Source organism: Mustela erminea, chromosome 18, assembly GCF_009829155.1.
Source record: "Mustela erminea isolate mMusErm1 chromosome 18, mMusErm1.Pri, whole genome shotgun sequence".
Taxonomy (NCBI): Eukaryota; Metazoa; Chordata; class Mammalia; order Carnivora; family Mustelidae; genus Mustela; species Mustela erminea.
This window is the reverse complement of record NC_045631.1, coordinates 55968347-55992045: the sequence shown is the minus strand read 5'-3', so window position 1 is coordinate 55992045 and position 23699 is coordinate 55968347. Positions and strand designations below refer to the sequence as shown.

Genomic DNA, 23699 nt, shown 5'->3' with positions numbered 1-23699 from the left:
AGGCCCTTGGGTGGAGGCCTAGAGGATCCTGAAGCTGCAGACACTTTGTCTCATTTAATTCCCTCAACAATTCTGCAAGGCAGATGCCCCACCTAAGAGATGACCAGAGAAAGGAAATCACATGCCCAGAGTTAAGTGGGAGAGCTAGGACTTGGACCCAGACCTGCCTGACCCTAAAGCCCATTCTTATCAAACTCCCTGTGCTTTGTTCTGCGAGGCCGAGGTGATCGAAACCAGCCCTCCTCTCTGCAGTCACTCCAGAATCAGTCCTGCTCAGGGCTACAGCACTGAGTTTGGGCCCATACTCCACACCTTCTAGGCCCTTCTCTCCTCTACCGCAAAGATAAGCAAAGCTGAGCTCTGCCCTCGTGGAGATAAAGTCATCCCTGCCACCAGAGATAAAAGAGTCAAAGCTACAAAGCACAGCACAGAGCCTATTAGCCAAAAAGGCACCTGAGAATGTTTCCCATTCAGGGCCGGCGACATGAAGAGAAAAGGAAATGACAGCAGTAACAAAATATGCATCTAAGTACGACTGGGCCTCTCCTCGTAAGTCATGCACAGAAAATACAAGAAAAGTTTACTCTGCAGACAATCCCATGGAGGGGTTCAACGCTGAGAAAGCAACTACTCTGGGGATTAGGAACCTTGTGCCGGCTGAAGGAGAGGAAGAGAAAATGAGGAAAAGCGGCAGGGAAAAGGAAAACTGGGGAAGAAGATACTAAGAAAGTGACCAGCCGGTACCTTCACGGAGAGACTCGCACACGCCCATTCTGCTCCCCGCGACCGTCCCGCAATGCAGGGCAAGCAAGGTGAGGAGACGGATCTCAGAGAAGGGACAGATGCATCACCCACTCTCGGAGGCTGCCCAGGAGAGCAAGAACCCAGGCCAGGCCCAAGTCTCCCACTCAGCAGCCCAGGGTCTTAAGAGTACTCTTGCCCTGGGCAAGTTCCTGATCCTGCAAAAACTTTTTATGGGGGACTGCTCCTTTTATCCAAGTTTGCACCCGTCCAAAGCTTGAGCTGGAGGAGCTCCGTCACTCCTCGGTGGAGGCTGTGCGTCGCAGGGACCCCTGTCACCATTCATAGGGCAGAAGCTATGGAGCAGAGGGAGGGGACGGACGACTTCTACAGAAGAAAATCTTAAAGTGACCGATGTTTAGAAATTTATTTAGCATAATGACCTCCGGGGGTGTCCGTCTGGCCCTCTCCACAGGTTGAAGAGTGCAGGGAGCCCACCCACAGCCCATCCTCCTTTCCCCCATACCTGGGGCTCCAGGCCCTGAACCTGCTCCCCCAGCTGTACAGGCCTCTTTCTTGGATCCTGACTCCCATGGGTGGACTCTAAGACCAAGGAATGGCCACAGGGCAGGTATGAATACAGCCGAGATGTCCACACACCTGGGTGAGACCTACTGTGGTGAGGAGGGATGGCCCCCGTTTGTACCGTAGCCCCACGCACCCCGAACAGTAGGGGCCAGCCTGGGTAGTCTTTCAAAATTTTACAACACACCTACCTGATGTATTCAGTGCAAAAAAAAAAAAAAAAAAAAGTGTTAGTTGAATCTATCGAGGCCTTCAAGCTCCAGAGTGCTAACCATTACACAGTGGGACCTGCTCTATCAAGGCCTTCAATGTAACTTCTAGGTTCCAGGAACAAAGAGGAAAGAGGAACAAGCTAAACGACACCATAAAGAGGCAACCAGACAATTAGGAAACAAGGAGGAAGGTGGGAAATTCTGCAGAACTGGTCTGGATCCTTCAATAATTAGTGTCATGAAAACAGTCTACTAGTGATTAAAAGAGATAATTTGTGTAGCGCCTTCCTTCCAAAGACTACAATATGCGAAGAGGAGGAACCTGACCAGTACTAGTACCAGCTGATCACCTCAGCCCACTGATCAAGGCCACGATCAACCGTGAGAAGTCACGCTGACAGCACAGCTCTGTGACACGATGTGGGGAAAACGGCACTTACTTCTGTGGTCCTCCCCTAAAACCCACAACCCAGTCTAATCAAGAGAAAAGCATCAAACAAATCCCAGTTAAGGGACAGTGTACAAAATTCCTGACCAGCACTCCTGGAAACCATCAATGTCACCCAAAAAAGGGTAAGTCTAAGAAACTGGCACAAGTCCAGAGGAGCCCAAGATGTGACAACTAAAAGTAATATGGTATCCTGGATGGGATCCTAGAATGGTAAAAGGGTGTTAGGGAAAAACTAAGGAAATGAATCAAGCATGAATTTTAGTTAATAACAATATATCAAAGGCTGCCTGGGTGGCTCAGGCAGTTAAGTGTCTGCCTCAGGCTCAAGTCGTGATTCCAGGGTCCTGGAATTGGGCCTCATACTGGGCTCCCTGCTCAGTGAGGAACCTGCTTCTCCCTCTCCCTCTGCCCTCAGAGCAGGCGGGGCTGCCTGAGGCTTGTGATCTCCCCCTGCTTGTGCTCTCTGTCAAATAAATAAATAAAATCTTTTAAAAAACGGGCTTACTAATTCTAACAAATGTACCATACTAATGTAAGTGGTTAATAATAGAGAAACTGGGGATGGCATATATGGGGACTCTCTGTATTACCCTTGCAATTTTTCTGAAACTGTTCTAAAATAGAAAATTCATGGGGGTGCCTGGCTGGCTCAGTCAGTAGAGAATCATGACCTGAGCTGACGACAGACGCCCAACGACTGAGCCACCCAGGCACCCCTATTTTTTTTTTTTTTAATTTAAAAAAATATTTAGAGAGAGAGACAGCATGTGTGCAAGTAGGGGGAAGAGCAGAGGGAAAGGTAGAGGGAGAGAGAACATCTCAAGCAGACTCCACATTGAACTCTGGAGCCTGACACAGGGCGATCCCACAATCCCAAGATCATAACCTGAGCCGAAATCAAGAATCAGATGCTTAACCCGTTGAGCTACCCACGCACCCCAGAAAAATCTTATTTTTTTTAAGACGCATGCTGAAAAAAAGAATTTTTGTTTGTTCTCAGAATAAACTGCTTTTGCCCATGGCCTAGAGCTAAGTCAAGTAAACTCTAGTACTGCCCACCTCTCCAACCTCATTTTGTTCCACTCTGCTTTTGTACCACATCAGCTTTCTTTCTGGCTCCTCCCGCTTTAGGGTCTCTGCCCATGCTGTGCCTCTTCCTAGAATGCCTTCGCATGACAGCAGAATTGAAGCAGCCCCCACCTCAGCTCTCTGCTCTATCTCATCACCCTGTTTACTTCTTCAGAGCCTCAGCTTTTTTGCTGGTTTGATCACCATGTGTCTCCCTTCACTAGAATGTAAGTTCCTTGAGGGTAAAGACCTTCCCTCCACTTGTTCATCAGCTCTCCAGCATTTCGAACAGTGCCTTACAGTACATGCCAAATAAGTATCTGTCCACTGAATAATTCAACAGGTCTTAGACCATAACAACCACAGGAGCTATAAGCCATTCCAAGTCACCTCTACTTTTCTTGATACTACGACATTAAAATAAAGATGTTTAAAAAACATCTTGCTAGGGGTGCCTGAATGGCTCAGTTGGTTAAGGGTCTGACTTCGGCTCAGGTCATAATCTCAGGGTCCTGCGATCCAGCTCTGAGATGGGATCTGCACTCAGCACCCCTCCCCCTGCCGGTGCTCTCTCTCTAATAAAAATCTTTAAAAAAATTTAAAAACTAAAAATAGGATTCTATAAACTTTTTTTCCCTTCAAGTGGCTTCAATCCATTCCCTCGTTTATGAACTCCTCTCTAACTAGGAGGAAAGGCAGACATGCAGAGGAACTCCTGGGCATTGGTTCCAGATCCAATTCAAGCTAGCTGTCACCTGGAACAATGTGTAAACCAGGAGGTGGCAAAGGCATCGCTGGCGCAGACATCGAGAAGATTCATCTTCTCAAAAGAGGAACTCCCTAAAATATTCCTTTCCCGGTGACTGGCCTTTTTTTTTTTTTTTTTAGATTTAAAAAATTTATTTGACAGACAGAAATCACAAAGAGGCAGAGAGGCAGGCAGAGAGAGCGGGGGAAGCAAACGCCCTGCAGAGCTGAGAGCCCGATGTGGGGCTCGATCCTAAGACTCTGGGTTCATGACCTGAGCCAAAGGCAGAGGCTTAACCCACTGAGCCACCCAGGCGCCCCTTCCCCCAGCGACTGGCTTTTAACTCACTTACTTCACCAAGTCAAATCACGTATCTGGGAGACCTGCCCCATACTTACCAATTGCAAACTCCACCAGGGTTTCATTCTCCTCCGACAGGGAATCGAGGAACAAATCAAGAACTTGCAGCTGCCGAAGATACGGGTAGTTACTGGGATCATAGGCGAAGTTGGCGAGGTTGGCCAGTACTTGCTCCTTGGCGTCTGCGGCGGAAAAGTGGCTCTGGAGCCAGGTCTGGGGCGGCTGTCACGGCCGGGCCCCTGCCCCGTCCCTTGCCCCCCACCCTGCCGCTCTTACCCTGGCTCTCCGTCTCCTGGAATTCCGTAACCAGAGCCTGCAGGTATCCCAGGCGCCCGACGTGGGGGTCTACCTTCGGCTTCTGGGCCATGGTCAGGGGGCGGGGAGAAGGACAGGAGACTGTGGGAGGTGAGGACGGAAACAGGTTCCTTCCCTGGCTTCAGGTTCTGCAGTAATTTGCTGCCGAAACTGGAATGTGGGGGGTGGCGTGGGGTCTCAAGACCTTCTTAGAGGTGGGCGTGAAAACCTAAACTTGGAAACGGGAAACGAGAAAGAGCCAGTAGCACCACCCAGACAGCAAGTCCAGAGCTTGATTTTCGCCTGGATTCTAGGTTTCCGGCGGAAGCCACGCTTAGCCCCGCCCCAGGGACGGAAGAGGCGGGTCGAGGCAAGCTAGGGGCGGGGCTGTCGCTGAGCTCGGCGCCCGTGCGCGGCGCGCTTCGTGCGGTAGGACTATGGCTGAAGGTTTTCCGTCGTCGCAAGGGTGCTATGGGGTTGATGTTGCTTCAGAGAGTCCCACGAGGGGGCTTGGGAACCCAGAGGAGTCGGAGGGCGCCCATGTGGGGAAGTGTCGAGGCAGAAGAACCTCCAGACACCTTTGCACTTGACGAGGGGGCGCAACCCAGCCTCCTTGACCGGGACTCCTCATCTGAAATGCGGGCATCAGTTCCCTGCACCCCAGCCCGGGTCCTTTGACACTATCTTCTGATTTTTCCCCAAAAGCCAGGTGATCCTGGAACCTTCTGCTCCCCAGCCCTGAGCTGGTCACCTCTGGCTACGAGTTACAGGGTAATAATACCCTAAGGTTTTTTGCCAGCCAGGTGGATGGGGAGTGCTAGGGGCATCGATGAGCCGGTCCACCTAAATATTCTGCTTTGGCCTTTCTGGGTTGTGGAGCCCTGTATGCTGAAGTCCTTCAGCCTAGTTCTTTCTCAGGGCTTGGTGAAGTGTGACCTAGGCCTCGTAGGCACAGGGTATCGATAGAGCACCAGGCAGGGAAATGGCGCTGCCGCACTCCCATTGTGCTTGAAAATGCTGGAGTAAGGGGGGGTTTGGTCTGTGAGCTTCTTGAGGCTAAGGACCACGTATCTTTGGCCCTGGGCCTGGCCTGAAGGAAAGTGGCTGCCACACTCCAGCCTGCCACAGCATCACTGACAGCAGACCCCACACACTTCCATGGGCTCAGGTCCTTGTGGTCAGCCCCTGCCCTGTGTGCACCCCTTGAGGCAGGAGTTATGACTATAATCTGGGTGCCTGGGTACCCTGGTAGCTCCACATAGGACAGGGGCCCCAGACCTGTCATCAGGCCCTTTGGCTTCTGTAGAGAGCTGATAAAACGTGGGGAAGTACATCTCAACCCAAGATGGCCAGGGGCTTCTCTGCCTCTGTCTGGACAGAGCAGCAAAGTCCTGGGGACCAGGGGCTCAGAGTTCAGGGACAGGAGGTAAGCGAGCTCTAACCTGCGCTGGTCAGGAATAGCTCTAGTTCCTCTCTAGAGGATTCCCAGGAGAGCACCTAAGTGGGGATCTGGAATCAGACGGGCCATCCAATTCTCCCTCATTTGTCCCCTCCAAAAGGCTCAGGGGTCTTCCTTCTTGGGGAGAAATTCTCAGTCCTTGGTTTTGTGCTGAGGGCGTCACCAGGTCTTACTCCTCTTACCCAGGCCCTGGGATGTGGTAGATGCTCAATAATTTTGTTGAAGGGAATCTTCCCAGAGATTATTGCCAATCTTGGCTGGGAGAAGATGAGATCAAAGCTTCCTATGCTGAATGTTCACTGATATCTTTTTTCCTTAAAAGAAATCTGTTTTCAGGAAGTGGGCCTAATAGGGGTTGCACATTTCAAAGCCTGGTGGCTATTGGGGCCAAAGATATCTACCTATCGACCAGTCTCACTCTCTCCTTTTCCACTCAGTTGAGATGGAGGAGAAGACAGCACCAGGTAAAATGTGTCTAAGCGTTCCCCCTACAAGGCACAGGCTGTGGATGGTGGCCTCCTGGGTGAGGAGCAGGAAGGCCATGGGGGTCTTCAGGATCAGACTTTTCAAACAAGGGACTCTGATTTATCCAGGCCAGGCTCCTCCTTTTTTAAGGCCCAGAGATGGTGAACTGCCCGAAGTCACACAGCAGGTTGTGGCAGAGCCAAAACACGAAGTCGGGTCTCTCCCAGCTCAGAGCCTTTTGCTTCACCTCTGCACTACTTTCTTTGACCATGAGGGGGCACTCATGGCAGGGTCCGGGAGAAGACAGTACTTCCCCAAGGATGCTTACTCATGCCAGCTGGACAGGAGAAGGCAGGCTGGAGTCAGGTCAAGCAAATAAAATTTTATTTTCCTGATAAGGCTTTCTTGTTGGAGCCTGGCTGAGCCTGAATCAACAAACAAGGCCTTGGGTCACAGCAGAGCCTGCTGAGCAGGGAGAACTAAAGGGGGAGGGGAGTACTCGAGGCCTGTTTTCAAGCTTCATTAGTTTACGGGTTTATAACCTGCTGCAGGAACGTTTTTGTCTGTTATTCAAACAAACTTTGTTTCCATTGCCTCAGGTGGTACCCTGCTGGGACAAGCCTGGGCTGATGACAGCCAGCCCCCAAGTGATGACCTCAGGAACCTTGCCAGCAAAAGAGAGTATGTGTGTGGGGAGCACTGACCTCCACACCACAGGCAGAAGCCCCCTGGGGAGTGGAGGTGGGCTGGCAGCTGGCCCAGCCAGCTACTTACCCTAGGGTGGACACCTCTGACACAGTAGGGAGAGGAGGGCAGGAGAGGGAGAGAAGGCTTCTGTTGCAAAACAGCTCCATTTTCCCAGAGGTCTCCTGCCCTGCCTAGCAATCCTTCTGCTCCCCTGCTCACTCAAATGTCAGGCTTTCCCCCACGCCACCACGCAGCTTTATGACCAAGATACAAGGCAGGGGCACAGGAGGGAGGGAGACCTTACAGCAGGCACTGCTGAGTGCAGGGGACCCCTCAAACCTAGTGATTCTAGGACCCACGCCAAGGGCTGCCCTCCAGTCCTTCGCCCAGACACCAGGTTGGGTCCTCTCCCCAACCGTTAATCTGTCCGTGTCCTGTGTCCATGCCAACCCCTCAGCCTGGCTGTCCACCACTGCCGGTCCCAGCTCATTCTTTCAGGGGGTTCTTCTTCCCAAGGTTCCAGTCAGCATGAGGCCCAACAACCTGTGCCCGGGCCCTTGGGAAGAAAGGGGGCAGAGAGCCTTGGAGGAGGGGTAAACTCTCTGGAATTGTCTGGAGGCCGAAGAAGGACAAAGAGATCACATCAGAGACATCCAGGCTAGACTGGAGGGTCCAGTGTGTCAGGTGGCAGCAACAGTACTGGGCAGCCCACTGGGCTGAGCCGGCTGTGACAGACCCAAGCAGGGTTTAGACTCACTTTCCTAGGCTCCAGGTATGCTGGTGCCCCAGAGAAAAAGTCAGGAGGACCTGCTCCTGGATCTGCTGGTTGGAAGGAGCTCTGAGTCACTGGAGGCCAGCCTCCAAGGTCCCAGCTCCTGGCTGAGTCCCAGTGTGCAGAGCCTAGGGCGGCTTCTGGCTTCGGGCTTCCTGGGCAGCCCCTCACCCCAGCCCCTGGCAGCTGGACATCACATTCCTGGGCTGCGGCAGTGGTCACTCATGGACTTCAGGGCTCAGACGCTGGTCACATACATGACCTCTGTGTACAGCTGCTTCTTGGAACCACGTGAGTCCTCCACCATGAGGCCCTGCTCTGAGGGCACCTCCGTGATGGCTCCTTCTGCCTCGGCCGGCTTGCCTGGCCTCTCCTTCTTCTGCAGGGCACAGAAGCTGCCACCCATGAAGAGGGCAGCTGATATAAGGAAGAAGCTTGACATGTAGAAAACGTAGCTAAAGTTGTTGTCGGTGGTGTCCAGGAGAAGCCCTGGGGGACAGAGAGCAAGTTAGGCCGCTGTCTGGGGATGCCAGGCCTCCCTCCCACTACCTTGTGTGCTCTCCGAGAGCAGAGACTTTATTTCAGGCTCTGTTGTATCCGCAGGATGAGCCACTGTGACTGGCACATAGAAGACACTCAATAAAGATTTGTTGACTCAAAGGAGAGCAGGAACATTAAGCCTGCTCTCCAGAGGGCAAGAAGAACCCTTGGGCCAGAAGGGCACCTCATGGCATGTCTCCCTTACCCTTGGTGGCAGGGAACCAAGCACACAAGAGCCAGTAGTCTGGGATACCTGCTCAGCTACACCTGGGTCCTCCCATACCTCCTCCTGGGTAAACATCTCCACTTGTTGCTTTCATCAACTCCCTTGGAAACTGCGACTTCCAATGACACACTTGGAAGAGTCCCCCTTGTCATCAGAGGACTGTACTGACTGCCACCATCGCTGACTGCCCTCCAGCCTCAAGGGCTTCACACAGCTTCCTGTTACTTTGAATGTCACATTCTTGGCTTCTTGGCAAGTCTGCCCATGGGGATCTCTGCTTCCACACCTGTTTGTTCCCCTCCTGACACAGATCACCACGCTGAGCACAAACCTGTATCTGGTTTGACTCTCCCACCAGAAGGGAAGCCCTGAGAGGTGGGGACTGGGCCTCTGTCCCCAGTCAGCCAGGACCCCAGTCAGCCAGGACCACCAGTGACGGGCACAGGCGAACCAGTCATTAAGGCAGGTGTTCCTGTTTGCCTTTTGGAGATGACACTGTGGCTCAGAGAAGGAAAATGACTTGCCTGGGTCCCACAGGCAGGGAGTGGGACAGCCAGGATCTTAATCAGGCAAACATGCACGTGGTTTTCTGCTCTGTGCCAGGCTCTCTGCTAAGCTCTTTGCTATATAACTGCGGTCCTCACAACAAGTCTACGGCGTAGATGGTATTAACCTCCCCACTTTGCTGATAAGAAAACAGAGGGACAGAGAGGAAGATGAAGGACTCAGGCAAGTCTGGTACCCACCCCCCCCCCCAAAAAAAATCCTTATTTTTAACTGTTCATGCCCTGGGCGCCAGCTGGGGAAGAGGTTGCAGCTTGGAAAATCACAAACGCTTGGAAAATCACAGATTCCAAGTCCCTCGCCCGGGAGATGCTGGATGGCACCCAGATCTGTTCAGACTGTTCCCCTTTGCCCCACCTCCGCGTCCCGCCCACCCAGGCCACGCCCACGCACGCCCAGGCCGCACCCACGTCCGCCCCAGGAGGGTCCTCACCAGCCAGGGGCGGGGAGATGAGGATGGAGACGCTCTCCAGGACGGTGAAGAGGCCCAGGGCGCTAGAGAACCGATCCATGGGGACGATGTCCATGAGGACCTGGAAGATGAGGGCTCCGACGCCGCTCATGGACACGCTGTACAGCAAGCAGTAGCCCACCAACACCCGGAAGTCGGCCGACGCGGCGCACACCAGGTTGGTGAGGCCATTGAGCAGGGCTGCCAGGCTGAACAGGTACTTCCGGTGGCCCGCGAAGTCGCGCCGGCCCGCCACCAGCCCGGCCATGGGCCGCAGGAAGATGTTGCTAAAGCCAATGATGGAGACCAGCAGGGCCGCCCTGTGTTCGTCCACCCCGTGCCACATGGCGTACGGCACCAGGAAGACGTGCGGCAGCGGGAAGCCCAGGATCATCCACATAACGCCCAGCGTGTACACTCGGTAGCCCGCGTTGTGCCGCAGGATATCAAAGGCCAGGTGGCGCTGGATGGCCCGACCACACGCTGCCAGGCAGCCGGGAGCAGGAGCCTTGGAAGGTGGGGGCGGCGCCTCTTCTGTGGTCTCAGGGGCCACGCTGGTGGCCACGGGCCTCAGGATGGCCCCACAGACGCAGCAGTGGAGAAGAACGCCGCCGAAGACAAGGAAGGTGCCCCTCCAGCCCAGGTCCTCCAGGAGGTAGCGGGAGAGCAGTGGCCAGAGCGTGATGCCCAGGGACACGCCCACCGAAGCCAGAGCGTTGGCCAGAGCCCGGTGGTGGTGGAAGTAGAAGCCCAGCACGGTGATGCTCGACTGGAAGCTGAAGCACATGCCCAGGCCTGTGGTGGGAGGGAGGAGACTGGCTGGAGGGCATCCTGGGCCTCCCGCCGGCACCCAGAGGGGTCACGGGGTCCTGCTCCACGTCTGCCCTCCTTCTGTTCTGGCCCAGACCCACTTCCACGTCCCCAGGGATTGAGGATGGAAACAGCCTGCCTTGCCACCTCCTTAGAAACAACAGCTCTGCCCTCCCAAGGCTGCCAGAGGCACACCTGTTGCCCTTTGCACAGCACCAGGCTGATTTTTAAAAACCTAAATTGGGGGGGGGGCGGTGCTGGGTGGCTTAGTCAGTTAAGCATCCGCTTTCAGCTCGGGTCATGATCTTGGGGTCCTGGGACCGAGCCCCACGTCGGGCTCCCTGCTGAGCGGGGAGCCTGCTTTTCTCTCTCCTTGTCCTCTGCACTGCCCCCCCCCACCCCCGCCACTTGTGCTGGCTCGCTCTCTCTCAAATAAAGAAATAAAATCTTAGAATAAATAAATAAGTTGGGACGCCTGGGTGGCTCAGTTGGTTAAGCCGCTTTGGCTCAGGTCATGATCCCAGCGTCCTGGGATCCAGTCCCACATCGGGCTCCTTGCTCAGCAGGAGCCTGCTTCTCCGTCTGCCTCGGCCTGCCACTCTGTCGGCCTGTGCTCACTCTGAGAAATAAATAAAATCTTTATAAATAAATAAATAAATAAATAAATAAATAAAAACCCTAAATTGGGGTAAGTCTCTTTCCTGCTTGACACCTTTCAAAGACTTCCCATTATACCTGGAAAAAAATACCACAGTAGTTGCTGTGCCCGGGAAGGCTCTGCACGGCCTGGCCCCTGGTCATCTCTCGGGGGCCATCTCAGGCCATTCTCCCTGTCACTCACCATGATTGAACCGCATCACCTTCTTTCTCTTCCTCTGGACACCAAGCTGTCCCCCACTGCGGGACATTTGCAGTTGCTGTTCCCACTGCCTAAAATATGCTTCCCCCAGACTTTTCTCTCCTGGCTCAGCTCAGATGCTACACCCCCATCTTCTCTGTGCTGCCCCGAACAGCTGAACATGTTGCAAGAGAAAGCTCACAGCCACACCATGACCACGATTCTCAGGCGGGCTCTCGGGCCACCTGTGATGCCACTATCAATTTTCTCTCCCACCCTCCTGGATGACCACCAGTCCTTCTCTATGCACCTCCCCAGTACCCCCAGCTGACCACTTGCCTTCTGTCCATGACACTGGACTGTCTGTCCCTGCTGCCAGCCAAGGTCAACCCGCTACTTATGCCCTTCATCTTGTCCACTTAAGGCATATCCCTCCAGCAATTTCTTTCTCCTGCACCACCCACTTCCTCCTCTTTGCCAGATCATTCTCCTTCGTTGTTATTCCTCCCATTAAAAACAAAACAAAGGGCGCCTGGGTGGCTCAGTTGGTTAATCATCTGACTTTAGCTCAGGTCATGATTTCGGGGTCCTGGGATCAAGCCCAGAGGCTGGGCTCCCTGCTCAGTGGGGAGTCTGCCTGTCCGTCTCCATCTCCCTCTGGCTCTTCCACCGACCTTGTGTTCTTTCTCTGTCTCAAATAAAGAAATAAAATCTTTTTAAAAAAGCAAAACGAAAGTGAACAAAAAAAGAAAACAGAAACCCAGCCCTGGCTTGCTCCCACTCCCTTCTCAGTAACTGCTCCCGGTAGCCACAAGGGTCTGCGGGCCAGGGGTGATCCCCAAAAGGAGACAGAGGCGGGAGATGTGCAGGTGGAAGCGTCTTGGGGGTTCATTCTCTCTGCTACAAAGAGGAAGAAGAGCCCACAAAGAGAGGCCAGGGAGCAATGGTGTCCGAAGAGGAACAGGCAGTACAAAATGTCAACCAGGAAAATGCAGGAAAGGATGAAAAGGAACAAGATGCTAATCAAGGAGAGCCCTTGGCCTTCTGTTTGGAAGCTGGTGAATGTCGTGTGCCTCCGCAGGCAGCTGCATCCTGCAGTATAGGTGGGACGTGGGTCAGAGGCTTGGAAAGCTGTGGGCGAGGGAGGGAGGAGGTCAGGCAGCAGATGGAAAAGCAATCCTGGCGTGGTCTTCGGGCAGTTAGCACCAACCCTCCTCACCGTGACCGGATGAGGAGTTTGGCCTGATGCCTCAAGTCCTGATGTTCTCCCTCAAGGTCACAGGAAGACGTGCCTATATTCTAAACTTGGTTACAAGGGACCTTTCCCATAAACCCTTTGGTGTTACATGTTTCTTTAGGGTCCCCTGTTACTGGCTGTGAACTGAATGTGGGTGGGGGGTTTTGTATGTTTGTTTTTATCTTATTTATTATTTTTAAAGATTATTTATTTATTTATTTGACAGAGAGAGAGAGATATCACAAGTAGGCAGAGAGGCAGGCAGAGGGAGAGGGGGAAGCAGGCTCCTCACTGAGCAGAGAGCCTGATGCGGGGCTCCATCTCTGGACCCTGAGATCATGACCTGAGCCGAAGGCAGAGGCTTTAACCCACTGAGCCACCCCGGTGCCCTGTTTTTATTTGAAGTGGGCTCTTCACCTAATATGGGGCTTGAACTCATGACACAGAGATCAGGAGTCACATGCTCTACTGACTGAGCCAGTTAGGTGCCTTTGAATGTTGTATTTTGACTCAGTCAAAAGATTCTGTCACCCGGGGAGTCTTCCCCTATTGCATGGAATGATGCTCATAATATTTTGTGAAGCTAATAAGGCAGTTAAAAAAAAAAATAAGCAAAAAAACCCAAAACAACTAAAAAAAAAAACCCTCTCTTGATCCCACAGCCTCTTCTGGGTATTGGCCTGTTTCTGTGTCCCCTTCATCGAAATTTCCTGGAAATACTGTTTATCTCCACTGTCTCCAACTCCTGTCTTTCTCTTTGCTCTTGATCTGCTGCAATCAGACTTCCCGCCTCACCTTTGGTCCAGACTCCCCCTTATCAAGGTCAGCAACCCCCCATGTTGCCAAATCCAAAGACTGAGGCTGAGACCTCAGTCCCCTTCCATCTGACCCACCAGCAGCCTGACACAGCCCTCACTCTCTCCTCACCTTCTCAAGAAACCTCACTCTCCTGGGCCTCCTCCTGCCTGTGTCCCTCCTTCCCACCAACGATTGGACACCGCAGGGCTCAGTCCTCAGGCCTCCTCAGGCCCCCGCAACCCCCCACTCTTGTTCCCTCAGTGACAGCAGAACGACACCTCCTCTCAATACTAGAAAGCCAGCCCTGCTGTGAGCAGCCGACGGCCTGTTCCCGAACAGCAGACTGGATGCTTCCACATCTGAGTTTCCCAACCACCCACCAACCTGCTCCTCCCTTCGGTTCCCCACTGTAGTTAAATACTCCATCCTTCCGGCAGTTTGGGGCAAAAACCTTGGCGTCACCCTTCTTGGCTCCTGGAACCTTGGGTCATCCTTGACTCTTCTTCTCTGGACCTCCCACGCAGTCCTGAACCTGGCCACCCCTCACCACCTCCAACGTACCGCCATGGTCGAAGGTAGGCCATCTCCCGTCTGAGATATGATGCTCATACCTGTCTCCTGCTCTTAGTCCCCACCCAGTGCACATGCGTTGAGCATAGCAGCCGGAGGGCTTTACAAACACCAGTTGGATGACGTCCCTCACCCCACCACCCGAATCTCTCGGATGGCTTCCCATCTCACTACTCAGCCATCAGGCACTACTCCCCACCCAGCCTCCACCCTACCCCATTGCCCCTTGGGCCCTTCTGGGCTTTGCACTTGCTCTTCCTGCTGCCTGGAATGCTCTTTCCCTGAGAGCCTGGCAGCAGACTCCCTCACCTCCATTAGCTTCCTGTCCAAAGACTGCCCTGTTGAAAGCAGCAACCTCCCCGACCTTGCTTTATCTTCTGCCTGGGGTGTCCTAGATGTTTCACCTCATTGCTTGTTTAATCTCAGCCCACCCACCCCGCAGCCAGGGCACCATCCCATCAGCGGTCCTGGCTTCTCAGGTGTTTGTCACCATCAGAAACAATCTTTCTCATTTACATATTCATTGTCCCTCTCCCTCATGGGACCGATAAGCAGCCCCAGAAGATTAGACACACTGCCTGCACTTATGCCTGGCACTTTTTGGTAGGCACCCAGAAATTCTCAAAATGGGAAGACAGTCACCTGTGATGAATCCTGCTGTGAGGTAGAGCTGGCTAAGGGTGCGGCAGAAGGAGCCTGCTACCATGCCCAGGCTGGCCAGTGCGCCCCCCAGCATCACCGTCACTCGGCAGCCAAAGCGTCCCACCAGGATGCTGCACAGGGGTCCTGTGGGGAGGAAGCAGGGAGGGGGAGGGGTGAGGAGACAGCCAGCGGGGGGCAGCTGGATGAGGAGGACAGGAGGGAGGGAGAGAGCGGGCTGGGGAAGGGGTTCCAGCAAGAACTAGCCACGTGGCTGGAAGGGCACAGCCCTGGGGCCTATAGGTCTCGATTCTGATCGCCACCCAGGCCCAGGCTGGCTATGGGCTGGGGCAAACCCAGTCCCTCTCTGCACCTCCCCTACAGGAGGTCGCACTGGATGACATCTGACCACCTGTGAGTGGAGGTGGAGGTCCTGCAAGGGCTCGGTTTAACCCCTAACAAGGATCCCCAGAGCTGCTGTGCTGACCTGAGGCTGATTCCATCCGAGTAAAAGAGGCCTGGCTCGTGACCTGGGTAGATGCCCCTTGCTGGGGGTTTTTCTCGGTGGGTGAGGGTCCCAGATTATCAAAACGATGGCAAGTGCCTACAGCCCCCGCCTACTTCCCATTCTCAAGAGGACTGGCCACAGCCCTGCCACTAGCCTCCAACCTGTCTAGGGTGGGCAGCCTGGGGTGCGGGACCACTCACTCCACACCCCCTTGCCCTGGCCTCGGGAGAGAACTGGGTGGGGTGCCTTCTCCCCTCCCCCATCACTTCCAGCCAACACAAATTCTTGCACCCAGACGTTTGGCTTCCGGTGGAGAGGGGCCTGTTCTCCTCCACCCCACCCCCACCTTAAGCTGCCTCCTCCCCAGCCCAGACCCAGGGCGGAAAGGAGCCAGTCCTGGCTGGCTGCTTCTCCACACCTCACAGGGCCCCATTCACCAGGTGCCCTGCCCCCAAGGACACATAATGGAATTTCTACAGTTACTCTCCCAGAGCACGGCCAAAGGAAGAGGGAGGGAGGGAGGGAGGAGGGAGGCAGCGTGAGCTTGAGAGCGCATGCCCCGTGTGTATGTTTGGGGTGGAGAGGGGATGTGTGCCTGTGAGCCAGTATGAGACTGGGAGTGACACAGGAAGTAGGCAGCCCGCACTCGGAGATAATCAAGCACAGGCAGATAGAGGGAGAGGCAAGACTGCAGTGAACATGACGACTGCAGTGAACATGACCACTGCCCCACACATCGTCCATCTTCCCCACCCCAAACTCTGGTCTGACTTTGGAAAAGTGACACTGGGCAAAGCCCCAAGTCATGGCACTGGGGGTACAGGTTGGGACCAGTGCCAGCTTACCTCAGACAGCCAGGGGCCCTGGGAGGCGGGGTGTTTCCTCGACTGGGCACTGCTTCTGCCCTGAACTCACTCTGCAACCCTGAGCGTGCCTAGTGCTTGTGCCTGCTTGCTTTCTTCATCTCTAAGATGTGTGGGGGCTGGGGCTGCTTGGGATCGAGGATAATTTCAAGTTCAAAATTTCTCTAGGGACGCCTGGGTGGCAGAGTTGGTTAAGTGTCTGCCTTCGGCTCAGGTCATGATGCCAGGGTCCTGGGATCAAGTCCCGCATCGGGTTCCCTGCTCAGTGGGCAGTCTGCTTCTCCCTCTGCCTGCCGCTCCCTGCTGTGCTCTCTCTCCCTCTGACCAATAAATAAATAAAATCTTTAAAAAAAAAATAAAAATAAAATTCCTCTGATACTCTGAATGAGCATGGGCTAGAGGTGTGTATGTGAGACAGACAGACAGACAGACAGACATACAGATGGGAATCCCAGGCCGACTGAGGTGTTGGCATGCTGGCTAGGGGCTGGGGAGTCTAAAGCTGGTTGGGAGTCGGGGTCCCCACTGGATGCCTGTTTCCCGGGCCCTGGCATGGATTCCTTTCTGGCCGCATGGAACGAACTGCCTGAGATTCCCACTTCTGCCCCAACCTTGCAGGTGAAAAGGTCATGGGGTCTGGCCTAGTCCAGGCCTCTCCCAGGGCCCCAAGTCCAGGCCCCGCCAGGTTCAGGGGTCATGTCAGGGAGGCCATCTCTCCCAGTCTGACCTCTCCCCCAATTAGAGGGAAGGACCTGGAAAAACAAGCAGGCTGCTCCTGCCGGGTGGAGGGAGTGGCAGGAGGTGCACAGGGGTGGAGTCAGCGGAGCCAAGGAAAGCACCTGGGGAGAGCCCTGTGGGCCAGGAGATCATGCTCCTGCTGACCAGGGCCTCCTGCCCCATCCCCCAGCCCCCACCCCTGCTTGCAGGTCCCAGTCTTTGGAGTCTCCCTGAAGAGCTCTCAGGAGTCAGGGGCAGGCCCCTGAGCCCAAGACTACTGGAGGGAATCTCCCAGGCAGCCCTGGCCTTCTCCCTTCACTGAGGTCAGGGGAGGTCAGGGGAGGTCAGGATGAGAGGGTCACATTCTTGAAGGAGCTAAGCAGGAAATGGGGGGGGGGTTCCTTCACTTGAACCTCCCTAGTCCTTGCAATACCCCTTCTGCTTCCTGGGGAGAGACGGGGCTCTTGCCCTGCCCCCATCTTGCCCCTTGTGTTTTCCTCGAGCCCCCTTTCCCATCCTGAAGCCCCCGCCAAGGTTCTCCAAATACTAGCTGCTCGTAACTCATGGGATTCTCCCTATGATCCCAGGTAGGAGGTGGTAGGGTGTTGGGTGTTACCTCCATATTGCAGAAGAAGAAACTGAGGTTCAGAGAGATTACCCAAGCAGCAATTCCTCAAGTCTGAGCTAAGCGTCTGGCACTCCCACAATCTGCCCGGATCCTCTCTCGGCCTCCAGCCACTGCGAGGACTGGCTGTGCGCCTTGGGAGCCTCCATACCCTCTCCCCATCCCCAGCCCGGCCAAGACCTGCTCAGCCCAGTTCAGCACAGCCCAGCCTTGTATTCCAGCCAGGGGGGGCTGAAATCAGGTGACATTTTAGGAATTCACCCCATGAGACAAAGCCTGTGGCCTCAGAGAAAGTGAGCTCCCAGAGGCCAGGGAGACAGGGGCTTCCTCCTTCACCCTGCGCTCTTTCTCAACCCTCCCTCGGCCCCTCCCCAGGCTGCTCACCCCCAGCGTGGAGCATGGCTGTCAGGATGGAAGGGAACCATGAGGTCTCACTGTTGCTGGCCTGGAACTCATGCTGTAGTTCAGTGAAGAAGATGCCAGTGCATGTGGGGAAGCCCAGAGTGAGGCCCTGGGTCACCAGGGAGGCCAGCAGCACCACCCAGGCCCAGCAGCCCTCTGCACGCTCCAGGACCTGGGGCATCCTTTGCCGTTACCACGTTACCACTGCCTGGGCCACCTGCGGAGGGGACAGAATGCAGCTGCCAACCCCAGTTCACCTGCCACTTTCCCTGGGTGGCTGAAACCATCCCTTCCTTTGCCCCAGCACCGCATAGCACAGAGGGCACCGCCCCCTGGGAGGTGGCCAGAGGCAAATGAGTTGGCCTTGGCCTTTCCTTTCACCCACTTCCCTGAGCCAGCCTGGCAGGAGGTACAGGCAGGTGAGCTATCAGTGGGATGAGGCAGGTGGGAGAAATTCTTTCTAGACTTACAACATCTGGTGGTTAGTCAGTAGACGCACTTCCTGGCCCGGCCTTGGGGCCCCCTCCTGCACACAGCAAGCACTCAAAAACAGCTTGTAGAACAGAACAGATCTCTAGAGCCGGCGACGTCCCAATTCCCCCGCAGGTACGCACAGATGCATTTTCAAACATTCATAAGCAGGCTTCCTGCACACAAACACAGACTTTCGCAAAGCCGCCTTGACAGCAGTGTCCGCTGTCAGCGCTGCTGAGACGGCCTAGGTGAGTAAGTGGGTGCTGGGCGTCGTCAAGGAGTGTACACAGAATAGCCTTCCAAGGGTGCCACACAGGGTCCTGGGATGGAGCCCCGCATCGCATAGGGCTTTCTGCTCAGCAGGGAGCCTGCTTCCCCCTCCCCCTCTGCCCACCCCTCAGCCTACTTGTGATCTCTCTCTCTGTCAAATAGATAAATAAAATCTTAAAAAACAGAAAAAGGCACGGGTCTCATCCGAAGGCCTTCTGATATTCCTCCTTCCACAGGGAGCTCGTGGCAGAGTCAAGTTCTACAGTGATGCTCAGTAATGATCCACCACCTGTCAGAGCTTCTCTGAGCAACACTCCCCCCAAAACACACACACACACACACACACACACACACACACACAGTCACACACAGTTACACATGGGCATATACCAAGATATACACTCACAAAGACACACACACAAACACATTGCATAAACAGAGACACACAGAACCACACAGGTACATAGACTTACAGGCAGACACACACTTACACAGACACACATAAACAGAAAAGTCTAGAGACACACAGACATACAAAGTCACGCACGTAGGCCTGCCCAGACATATACAGAGACACACACATGCACAGATACACACCTACGTGGACACAGGCAGACAAGCCCAGAGACGAACAAATGCAAACAGACACACACTACACAGACAGACAGACACACACACGCGCACAGGGTCACACACACAGATACACCCACCCCCAACTTTGGCTCAGTCCTTTCTCAGTTTTTCGCCCCATCCAGGCTGCTCCCCCACCCCGTCACAGAAGCTGCCACAACCAGGCCTCAAAGCCCCAAGGTCCTTCCCCAGATGCGCAGCCCTTCCCCAGCCCCCTCTGTCCCTGCTCTCCACCTGTCCCCTGGTCCCTCGTGGCCCTCAGACCTCACCCGCACTCAGGGCTTAGGGCTCCGGCAGCCTTTGCCTCAGCGAAGGCAGTGGATCCCTTGAGCTACAGTTCCCACAGCCTCCCTCCTTCTAGCCCCTGGTCCTGGGAAGATCCATGGAAACCCATGGATCTACCAGAAATATGCAACCCCAACCTCATGCCACGCCCTGTACTCCAAGCTTTCCCCGCCCCCCTCCACCAGACCCAGGAACTTTAAAACAGCACCTAAGAGGGATCCACCCCAAACCGCCTCCTTCTGACGCTCCCGCCTAGTCTCTGGGCACCAAGCCTTCTTTCTCCCCAGAGGACCCCGGGGAGCCCTGCAAGGTGAGCAGCCCATTGGACAGACTGCAATGAGCGTGGGCGCACGCCTGTGTGTGTGTGTGTGTGTATGTGTGTGTGTGTGTGTGTCTGTGTGCGCGCTGCAAGCAGGTCCTGCCATCCCGGCTCTGGCTTGTGATCCTGGCCCCAGAGATCCCTCAGCCCTGATCCTCCTGACGCCGGTCCAGGCTCAGGCAGACCTCCCATACAGTTCCCTTCAAGGATTTCTGTTCCCGCAGCAAATGGAAAGGTCACCAGTGCAACGTGATCCTGTGTTGGCCTAAATGTCCCCTCCACAATCTCTCCAGAGCTGGGCCCTCAGTCTTCCCTGACCTGCCACTTTCCCCTCGTCCTCCCAGAAGGGCTGCCGCCTTCCTCCACTGCCTTCCCTTCCTCCGGCTCTTCCCTTCACAGCTGCCCTACCCCTGTCCCTTCCCAAGCCCTGGGACCCTGCTGGTTTCCCTTCAGAGCAGCATACAGTCCCCTGACCCAGAGGTGGCAGGCAGGAGGTGGACGACAGAGGAGACACAGGCCCGGCTCCCCTCTCCCTGCTTCCCCAGCTCTGGTCCCTTCCCGTTCCTGCTTGTTGTGCCCCTTTAGAGAGAGGCCTCTACCACCTGCTCCCACCCGCACGCCCCCATCAGAGGCATCTCTAGTGCCCTTCTCAGCAGCCACTTCTCCAGGCAGCCTTCTGGGGACTTTGTTCAGGATTCCGCCCTTCACTCTGCACCCACTTTCTGTCTGGATCTTTCAGTGCAGCTGACTTTCCCCAGCCTCTCCTTCCTCCAGGCCTCCCAGGAGAGTCAGAGCCCAGGAAACCTGGAGCACCTCTGCGCTCTCTTTGCACACTGGGAGGACCCCTGGCCTCCCTCTGGGGGTTCCCCTGAAGACTCTGCCTTCCACCAGGGGGTGTCCCCTCCCAGACCCCAAGTGACTCCTAGATCACAAACAGCCTTCTTGTCTGGTGGGCACTCCAGCCCCTTCCGCCAGCAAGTTCCTGGGAAGCTCCCCTGACCCCTACTCCAGGCTAGACCAGGCCCTCTTCCTCTATTTCTTTCTTTCAATGTACTTTTCACACCACAATCGAATGGATCCTTCTCTTGTTTATCATTGTTGCCCCTCCCCCACAACACACACCCCCTACTCTAAGAACAGGGACCTCTTCACACATCCCTACCAGGCCTTGGGCGAGCACAAAAGATAATTTAATGGGACCCACCTGTGTTCCCCTCGGGGCAGGCAAGACCAGGACCAAGGGTGACTTGGCTTCCTGGTGGGCAGGTCCATTCCAGAAAACTCAAGCAGAGCAGAGACGAGATGGGGCTGGGGGCTCTGGCTCCAGTGCTGCCCCAGAAGGGAAGAAGTGGTCTTTCCTTTGCTCTGGGCACCACGAATCATGGTCGCTGCCTGGTACGTTGTGGCAAGGAAAGAAATGCAGCTGGAGACACCTGGCTCGCACTTCCAGGGGCCGGAAGCTCTCCACAGGAGCTGCCCACCTCAGCCTGCAGGGACCCCAGCCCAGGGTCTGAGTGACTCCCTTCATTCCCAAGTGGCAGGAAGCTGTGGACAGGGCACAAGACCAGAAGCATTTCTTGTCCTTCAAACACTGCACGCATGGCTTGGTTTGGGTTTAGGGCCTCCGCAGAGCCTCAGCAGGGCGTCAGAATCCCTTCTCTGCCCCTCTAAACTTGCAGGCATGGTCAGGGGAGGGAGCGAATGCGCTCACGCAGGGTTTTGGTGTGCTGAGTGGAAGGGATGCCCGTCTCCCATGGTGAGAGGCAAAAGAGGCACCAGGCGGTCCAGGGCAGGCCCAGAGGACCTGAGCGCCCCCTCCCCCCTCCCGGACCCCGTATCAGGCAGGGCCCAGGACACAGGGTGGCAGTGGCAGGATAGCTGCCAGAACCAGCTTGAGGATGGGACGGACAAGCCCTCAAACCCCTACACTTGGCAGGGGCTGAGGAAGGAACAGGGTGTTCCAGAACTCCGCGAGCTGGGACAAGTCACCCTCCTCCTTTCTCTGTCTCCAAACTTGCCCCCACATTCCTGCAGGGGCCCTCTGACCTCGGTCTGGAAAGGGGGATGGCATAGGCGACAGGGACCTCAGGACCCGTTCCCAGCTTGGCCCCGTGTCCCTGGCGTCCCGGGTCATTCGGCTTTCCCACCTTCCCCAAGACGGATCTTCCCTGGGTGGAGCTTCTAGGACGCCCTGGCGCCCTGGGCACCCGCGTGGAGATTTCAGGCCAGGCCTCGCGTGGTGCCCGTGTCCCCCCCCCCCAACTCCCCAAGCCGTGGAGGGTGGCAGTGGCTCGGGAGAGCCCCCTCAGGCGTGGGGGTCCCCAGCCATCGCAGGCTGGGGCCGCCCAGGAATGGGACAAGACTTTCCTGGATCCTCAACCCGGACGGAGCCCGTCACAGGCGGGAAGGGGCCCCGGAGGTCCCCGGAGAGGCGGGTCCGCCACGGCGCTGACGGGGACCCCGGCGAGAGGGCGCCTGGCAGACAGTGGGGAGGCCCGGGGAGCCCGCTCACCGGCTCGCGCCGCCCGGCCGTGGGGTGGCTCCACTCCCGCCGAGCGCGACTTCCTGCGGCCCCGCGGGCGAGCGATGGACGCGGCAGGACGCCGCTGGTCCGCGGAGAGCCGCGCCCTCGGGGGGCGGGCCGCAGGCCGCCGGGGGGCGGGACCACCTCCGCGCCGCGGGCGGGTGGGGAAGAGCCATCCTGGCCCCCGGGTGGGAGGGCGTGGCGGCGCGGCCGGGGCGTGCACCCCTCATCTCAGCCCGGTCCAGTGGTCCGAGTAGCGGGCCGCCGGGCTGCAGACGCGGGCTCGGCGGAATCATTTGCATGTCATTAGCATATCATTTCTCCCGCTCCCTCCGAGTGCAAGGGCTCCCGGAGGGGGGAGGAGAAAGCGTGTGATTAAGGGGCTCTACCTCCCAGCGGAATCGGGTGGGAGGCCCCGGTGGAGGACCCGTTCTTTGTCGGCTTTAGCCCCCCAGTGGTCCTTCCACTGAAAGCTGGAGCTTGAGGGCCACACCCAGAAGAACTCTGGCATCTGGGGCGGGCCAGGCGCGCCAAGAAGGTTACCCCTCAGACCCTGGGGGCGGGTCAGAGGACGCCCACCACCTTCGCAGGCGCCGCTCAGACCTGCAGGCCCTTTTCCATCTTCTCCACCTAGCCAGCCCTTAAAATGCATTATTTAAAGCTTTTTCAGTTACTGCAAAGTTATGGTCATCGAGACAGTGTGGTACTGGGGTGTCTGCTGACTTGGTCGGAAAAGCACGAGACTTTTGATCTGGGGGTGGGGGTTCAAGCCCCAGGTTGGGTGCGGAGATTACTAAAAATAAATAAACTTTAAAAAGGACAGTGTGGTACTGGCATAAGGATAAACTTATAGATCAAATGGAAAAGAATTCAGAATAAATCCTTGTATTTCTGATCAGCTGGTTTTCCAGGGTGGAAAGAATGGTCTTTTCAGCAAATGGTGCTGGAACAACGGAAAATCTGCACGCAAAAGGATGAGCCTGGACTCTGCCGCGCACTATGACAAAGAGGGGGGAAGGTCATAACTAAAACAATAAAACTTTTAGAAGAAAACATGGGAGTAAATCTTGATGACCTTGAACAAGGCAATGGATTCTTAGATACGACACCGAACACCAGTGACACTCGAAATTAAAAACTTTCATGTGCCAAAACACCATCAAGAAAGTGAAAAGATAATACTCAGAAAGGGACAAAATATTAGCAAATTTTGTATCTGATAACTTGAATCAAGAATATACGAGGAACTCCTACAGTTCAACAACAGAAAGGCAAATAAGCCCATTTGAAAATGGGTAAAGGATCTGAGCAGACATTTCTCCAAAGGAGACATATAAATGGCCAATAAGCACATGAAAAGAAGCTCCAGGTCCCTGGGTGGTTCAGTCAGTCAAGTGCTGGACTCTTGATTTCAGCTGGGGTCTTTGTTCTTTTTTTTTTTTTAAGTTTTATTCATTTATCTGTCAGGCAGAGATCACAAGTAGGCAGAGCAGCAGCAGGCAGAGAGAGAGAGGGAAGCAGGCTCCCTGCTGAGCAGAGAGCCTGATGCAGGGCTCGATGCCAGGGT

At 55.4% G+C, this 23699-nt stretch overlaps 2 protein-coding genes across 14 annotated transcripts in view; both read right to left on the bottom strand.

The window, feature by feature from the left end:
- ARMC7 (armadillo repeat containing 7) overlaps nt 1-4811 on the bottom strand; it is a 35888-nt gene extending 31077 nt beyond the window's left edge. For all 3 annotated transcript variants that reach the window (XR_004280864.1, XR_004280863.1, XM_032322711.1), the window contains exons 1-2: nt 4442-4811; nt 4204-4347 (exon numbers count right to left, since the gene is read on the bottom strand). Coding sequence is in view for 1 of the 3 variants with exons in the window: in XM_032322711.1 (XP_032178602.1) it covers nt 4204-4347; nt 4442-4532 (235 nt within the window). In the remaining 2 variants the exon portion in view is untranslated. The remainder of the gene's footprint in view (nt 1-4203; nt 4348-4441) is intronic.
- Nucleotides 4812-6745: 1934 nt separating this feature from the next.
- Nucleotides 6746-22212, bottom strand: SLC16A5 (solute carrier family 16 member 5). 11 transcript variants are annotated; one of them, XM_032322685.1, is made up of 7 exons: nt 22121-22212; nt 20813-21153; nt 18101-18277; nt 17613-17847; nt 14519-14662; nt 9606-10418; nt 6746-8331 (listed from the first exon to the last, which is right to left on the bottom strand). In XM_032322685.1, exons 4-7 carry the CDS (start codon nt 17809-17811, stop codon nt 8081-8083), a joined length of 1407 nt encoding a protein of 468 aa, XP_032178576.1. In that variant the 5' UTR covers nt 17812-17847; nt 18101-18277; nt 20813-21153; nt 22121-22212; the 3' UTR covers nt 6746-8080. The 11 variants fall into 11 exon arrangements, with proteins under 11 accessions (XP_032178576.1, XP_032178578.1, XP_032178581.1 ...); XM_032322687.1 differs by having other exon boundaries at nt 20813-21000; nt 22121-22208; XM_032322693.1 differs by lacking the exon at nt 6746-8331 and adding an exon at nt 9134-9293.
- Between the last annotated feature and the right edge of the window lie 1487 nt (nt 22213-23699).